The sequence below is a fragment of the Aplysia californica genome, unplaced genomic scaffold (assembly GCF_000002075.1).
Source record: "Aplysia californica isolate F4 #8 unplaced genomic scaffold, AplCal3.0 scaffold00397, whole genome shotgun sequence".
Classification (NCBI taxonomy): Eukaryota; Metazoa; Mollusca; class Gastropoda; order Aplysiida; family Aplysiidae; genus Aplysia; species Aplysia californica.
The window spans coordinates 429123-435990 of NW_004797667.1; the positions used below are offsets into that span (position 1 = coordinate 429123).

At 39.2% G+C, this 6868-nt stretch overlaps 1 protein-coding gene across 3 annotated transcripts in view; it reads right to left on the bottom strand.

Annotated features, from left to right (window-relative positions):
* Nucleotides 1–6868, bottom strand: part of LOC101846752 — a 76153-nt gene that overhangs the window by 20954 nt on the left and 48331 nt on the right. For all 3 annotated transcript variants that reach the window (XM_013085685.2, XM_005103927.3, XM_035971213.1), the window contains 2 exons: nt 5716–5772; nt 32–114 (listed from right to left, as the gene is read on the bottom strand). In XM_013085685.2, the coding sequence (XP_012941139.1) occupies nt 32–114; nt 5716–5772 (140 nt within the window). The remainder of the gene's footprint in view (nt 1–31; nt 115–5715; nt 5773–6868) is intronic.

The window sequence follows — 6868 nt, forward strand, 5'->3', positions numbered from 1 at the left end:
ATAGGGTTAAACAAAACATTGCGAGACAAACCTTCCAAAGACTCTTCCAGCAAACACACAGCCAGCAACATAACCACCATACTTCCCTTTGTCTTCTTCTGAATATCCAAAACTCTAAAAGAAAGATATAAGGAAATAAAAGGAAATATAGAAATGAATTATAAGCAATAAATACAGAGTGATCCAGAAATTAGTTTTACATTTGAAAAAAAATGTTCCTCCAGACTGAAGCTTTGGAATTCAAATTTGGACACAATATTTGGAGGTCAAAAGGAATTTGTTTGACATTCATCTTAGAATAGTTTTGCTCTGTATGGTGCATAAAAAACAACCTACTTTTTAAAAAACCGATTCCCCATTTTTTATTATATATATATATATATATATATATATATATATATATATATATATATATATATATATATATATATATATATATATATATATAAAATATATTTATTGTATTATTATATACACTAAATATACATGAATATTATATAATTATATATATATATATGTTACAGTCAAACCCGGAAACTAGCCATTCTCAGGAAATGTCTGTAAAATCAGTCATTCTCAAAAATTTCCTGTTTTGATCAGGCATTTCCAGGAATGCCTAAAAAATATTAGTCATTTTCAGAGAATGACTGAAATAGGCCGTCAGGCATTTCCTTGGAATGACTACCATCGGAAAAAAACAAAATGGCGGAATGACAGATGTAAAGTAAATGACAGAGGATGCAAGCGGTAATTTATTCATCCCGTTTAATGAAAACAAATTTAATAATAAAAAGTGATAACTAAATATAGAATGTTCATTTACATGAGCTCATTTGTTTTTGCAGTTGAGACTTTGGTGGCAACGACTATTACATTTGAGCTTTGCTTTGAAGCATTTGCATCTGTTTGTTTGACATTTCTTTGACCCTGAACAGTTACATTTAATGTAACCTTGACCGCCACACTGAGAGCCAAATACAACCGCTTCTCTTAAACTGACTTGTGTGGTGCAGTTAACATCACTCATCAGAAGTAATTTTCCAGGGCAAAGTTCAAATTCGTTCCTGCTGTTTGCCCCTTTTAAGATTCCATGTTTGGTAGCCAGCGTGTAGTTATTGTTGTCATTTTTGTCCAAAACAACAGTCAGAATGTTTCGTGGGTCGCCACGGCCCCGATCAACAAGAGGAATGGGAATGGCAACATTGTCACCTTTCTGGCCTGGGGCGAGTTCTATTCTACTTCTTTTTACCATCCGTTCTGCTTGTTCCATCTGGAATTTCCTACTCTGCTCTCCATGAAAGTGTATTTGAGCCTGTCTGGCATCAAGAAGTGCCACGTTTTCAACAGTGTGAATGCCATCAACTTGGTCGACACGAGGATAATTCAGGTTTGTGGCTAGCCCGTTAGCAGCAGCAAATTATGTGACTTGGACAACGTCGGTGATTTCGTCGACAAGATGAGCAGCAACGTCAGTGATTTCGTCGACATGAGAACGAGCTGCTAGAGCTGTTTGCTGGGCAAAGGCTCTTAAAACATCCCCTGACTGAAACTGGCCTAGCATTTTCGTTGGTATAGATGTTGAGGCCCACCCTTGGTTCAGTACCCAGCAGCGCTTGGTAAGGTGATCGTTTGACGGCGGCATTGAATAAGAGAGACAGACAGACAGATACACACACAGGCAGGCAGACAGAAAGACAGACACACAGACAGTTAAAAACAATAGGTAAAACTGACCTGGCTTGAAGCTTGTACTGTCGAGCTGTTTTTCTGGCTACACCCAAAGTCGTCAGCAACTGATGTATAATTTCCTGATATTTTGTCTTGGGTAATAGGTAATTTCATACTTTTCAAAAAGCCTTCTTGTAAAAGTTTCTTCACAAGGATTTTCAGCCATATTCAAGCTTAACTATAAAGTGAATATCTAATGACAGGTTACAGGTTTGTAACTTTCGCTACTCCTCACTTTCGCTCAACACAGTTAAATCAACACCGCATTCAAACCATAACTGTCACAATGCAAATAACACTGAGTGATAGTCAAATGGTTTGCCTAGAGGTCAAAATAACAACCAGGCAAAGCTGGAAATCTGAGGCTTTCATTTTCAGTCATTCTCCAAGAGTGTCTAAAATTTCTAGGCATTCCTGGAAATGCCCGATCAAAGCAGGAATTACTTGGGAATGACTGAATTTTCAGGCATTTCCTGAGAATGACTAGTTTCTGGGTTTGACTGTAACATATATAAATATATATAAATATCAAACAAATTTTTTTTTTTTAAAGATAAGATACTTTAAATTATACTTTATTATCCCAGAGGGAATTCTTGGCTGTACACTACCGTAAAAACACATGCAGTTATACATAAAAAATTTTAATTTTATATTGCTCTAACTAAAATTCAATATGAAAAGAGAAGTACAGCTGACAAAATGTATATTCACATCAGATGCATCATTCAACCACATGAAGGAATTTCATTACAAAACCTTTGGAGTTATATATATAATAGATACATACTCAAAAGAGCAACACACATCTATGCTCATTCTGACAAAAGCCTTATGCTAGATGGTAAAAACTTCTCTCTTTCTTTGTTTTTGGAGGTACATATCTGCCGCTGCGTGATCTTAAAATTTTCGAAGAAAGGGGTCGTTTATAATGCTTTTTATCTTTTTAATATTGCATCCATTCTATTAAAATCATATCCAGAGATCTTGCTGGCTTTCTTAATGGTTCTGTCAAATTTTTCTTTATCTTTCACCTTACAATTCCCACCCCAGCAGCAAATATGAAATAATATCACACTTTCAACCATAGAATGGTATAAAAGGAAACTTTTTAATTTCCTTATAAAAGAAACATTCTTTGATTTACTTTTTTATGCACAAGAGCAGCGTAGGAATGACAGTCAAGTTTGTTATTGATTGTTACACCAAGCTAAACTCGCACAAAAAAGTTAAGGAACAAAAATTCAAAGAAAGATAACTGAAGAGTGGAACCGAATTTATTCATTTCTTCGAAAAAGATGCTTTCGACTCTCTAGATTAAGTGTGTACAATTTCAGATTTCAACAACATCCAAAAATTAATGTAAAATGAGTTTAAATCACACTGGTAGGATTTCAAAAGTCTGAACAGCCATAGTTCTTCTTTAATATTGTCAATAGTGGGTGTAGCCACCCCGTTTGACCAAACACTCGGCACAGCGTCAAAGCATGGACAGGACATGCATTCGGAGAACTTGTTGCGGTAGGTTCTGCCACTCCTGGACGAGGCAGCCCAAGAGTTGTTGAAGGTTTTGTACAGGAGGGTGGTTGTCCCTTCTCCACCGGTCAATGTGATCCCAAATGTTCTCTATTGGGTTCAAATCCGGACTATAAGCTAGTCAGTCCATGCGAGTGACAGCTCGCTGCTGCAGGAAGTCCCCCACGATGCGTGCGCGATGTGGCGCAGCGTTTTCGTGCTGCAGTACAGCCTAGGGTCCAATCTGCTGCAGGAGAGGAACAACAAGGGGACGCAGGATTTCCTCCCTGTACCTTGCCGCGGTCAAATTGCCCTGTATATGGTACAGGGGGTCTTGTGGTGAGCTGAGAAGCCTCCCTACACCAGAACGGACCCTCCACCGTTGGGCGCCACCTGCTGGATGCACTCAGGGTGGAACAGCGTTCCTCGGCGCCTCCAGACGTGGGCTCGCAGCAAGTTGAATCTGGATTCGTCCGAGAAGACCACCTGGTCCCACTGACGTCGTGTCCACTGTGAATGGCGAGCAGAACACATCCGGCGAGCTGCTTTGTTGAGCGCGTGAGCCTTGGGTGCTTGTCAAGGACACGAGAAGCGAACCTGGTTCTACGAATACGGTTCCTTACCATCTCCTCGCTCTCGTGGACATTTGCTGTCCACCGTAGCTGGTCCCTGATGCCGTTTGCAGTAGTGGTTCGTGACGTCACGACCTGTCTGACGATGAACAGGTGGATGCTGCCGTTGGTCAAACGGGGCGGCAATGGGTCGAGGCCTGTCCTGGACCCTTCCGGTTGCTCACCATAGTTCTAGCAGCCTGTATATGACTGATGTGGACACCCCAAGTCGATGTGCAACGACTGGGAACGTGGAGCCATCTTGGAGCCAGGCAAGGGCTCGTCCTCTGTGGACGTCAGGCAGTGAGCGTAGTTGGACTATCGTGTTGTAATGAAACATGGCCGAAAAACTCTGACTTATAAAGGGTTATAAGTGAGCAATTATCACAGCTAAGACATCTGTTTATCACGTGCCAAGCTTATTTTTAGCTAACAGTCCCTATGCCAATGTTGCTGAAGTAGAGAAATTTAGCCCATTTTTCATGCTTTTTGGCTGTGTTTCAGAATGCCCTGGGCCGTCTCTGTGAAACTGGTGCAGGCAAATTTGCTGTACAGGCAAACTGTGTCTAGTTGTCAGTGCGTGTGCCAAGTTTGGTTGACTGATCTTAACGGGTTTGTGAGATATTGAACTTTAAATTTGACAGGTGAAAACACAAGTTGTTCCCTGACTTTTTTGGGCGAGTTTACTTGTAAGGGCTTACCACCTCCACCTTCTCATCTTTAATAAATAGTGTTTGCAATTAGTCTTTTAACTAAAGTCCCTTATTAATTCCTTTTTCATTTTTACATGTAGTAAAGAGAAGTGGTTCTCACAACAATGTGTAAATACATTAGCCGTCCCTGTATTCATTCTCATTTGTTGTCATAAGGCCTTGTAGAGTGGAAGCATCCGCAAATTTTATTAGTTTGATGTTTTTGTTATCAAAAGTACAGTCATTGGTGTAGAGCGTAAACAAGACAGGGGAGATTACACAACCTTAGGGCACGTCGGCGTTTGTGAATATTAGGTCGGATTTTACACCATTTAATTTTATATAATGAAGTCGATTGGTTAAGAAATCAAGAATCCAAGCTACATGCACAATGTTCTTGTTTATGTTCATATATATATATTTATATATATGTGAACCGATTTTATAACGCATTGTTTCAGTTTTCAAGCAGTGGCATGAGTCAGTGACTATTTGAACGAGAAATATACGTTTAAGGTTAATCATAACAAATAGTATTGCGCATATCCCCTTCAAAAGCAAGCCCAATGAGCCTTATAATTGTTATTATTACCGCAGCAGGCTATAGACCACCCAGAAACATTCTCAACTTCCTTGGAATCAGAAAAGTGCAAGGCAGCCAATAGATTAGGTGATCAAATTAACAAACTCTGACAAGATCTTTTGCTGTCCATAGCAGGTACCATTTCCACCTGGGTGAAAAGAAGAGAATTTTGAGTAAAGAGCCTTTCTCAAAGGTACAACGTCGGACCCCTAATGGGGTTCAAACACATAATCTGTCCATTGTGAGCCAAACTGTCTGACAGTTTGACCACCAACGCTACAGAGGTTCAGAAAAAAAAAATCTAAAAAAGTAAAATGGCCTGGGCTTCGATTGCTTTTCTGTTGTACTCTCTACGAAAAGGGTATCATACTCGTGAACTGAGCCCAATGTTTGTTATGACAGTTTCTCATTGTTAACAAAGGCAAGAATTCAGAAGTTTAAAGTTTTGCCTATAGTTTTCTAGAGAGTGGTAAGTGGTTGTTTGTACATTTGTACTGGTGATTGTCACGGACAGATATGCCCTAAAGAGCAGGTTCAACTGTAAATTTATTGTAGCCTACTTCTATCACACACACAAAAATCTCACCATGATCATTTCAGGAAGGAAGGGAAATAAAAACGTCAGGGTACTCGAGCTGGAGAACTGAGGATTGAGCACAAACATGAGGATACTTTAGACCCTTACAGTACTGTATATGCAAAGAAAAATAATTTTTTAAAAAGGAGTGGATGTACAATTGGCCACTATATTTGCTACGAAAGAAGTTACTTCAAACTGAAAAGCGTATCACTGTGACTCAAGAAAAGGTACTTTTAGAATGAGATACCCAGCGATAAAAAAGTAAATTCGAGTGTTCAAATAGATGAGGAGACAACTTTCTGAAAGTAAAATGTGAGCAAAACCAAAGAGATATTTGATTTTAGATGGTTTTGTCCATAACGCACAAGCCTTAGAAGTAACTGTCAAACAGGCACACACGATACTTACGGACCATTTCAGTATGTATACAAGTAATAAGCTGTCTTTGAAAGAAAATGTCGACAGAGTTGTCAAAAGGGCTAATCTAAGCCCATGTTATTTTTTCCAGACAAATTTAAGTAATTCTAAATAGACAGTCGTTTAGTTTAGTTTTAGTAGAGGTTTTACAGCGTTCGCAACTGCATAAGATAGACAGTTGAAATACATGTATGACGGAAACTTTCTGAGAGGCAACGATTAAAACTTTAAATATCGTAGAGTGATAGCGAAAACTGTTCAGGTTATTAATAAATCATTCCACTTTTTCACTCAGATTAAAAAGATATACTAATATTGTAAAAGCAGCAAAGAGGATCATTGCTGACACCAAACATTCATTACATTCAGAATTCCAGACATTTGTTAAAAGTGAATATAAATGCTATATTTCCAAAAAGCAAGAATCAAAGGTCGTATAAAAATACATTCATATGATCATCGATACGAGCTGTTCAGTCATTACCATCAGAGCGAGAATGAAAGTTTTCCATTTTCGTCCAATGACTATTCGTACGAGTGCGTGCGTGTGTGTGTGTGTGTGTGCGTACGTGCATGCGTATGTGGTGCGATGTGAGTGAGTGTGTGTGTGTGTGTGTGTACATGTTTGTGTTTTAGCGTCTATTTGAGAGAGAGAGAGAGAGAGAGAGAGAGAGAGAGAGAGAGAGAGAGAGAGAGAGAGAGAGAGAGAGAGAGAGAGAGAGAGAGAGAGAGAGCGGCCACA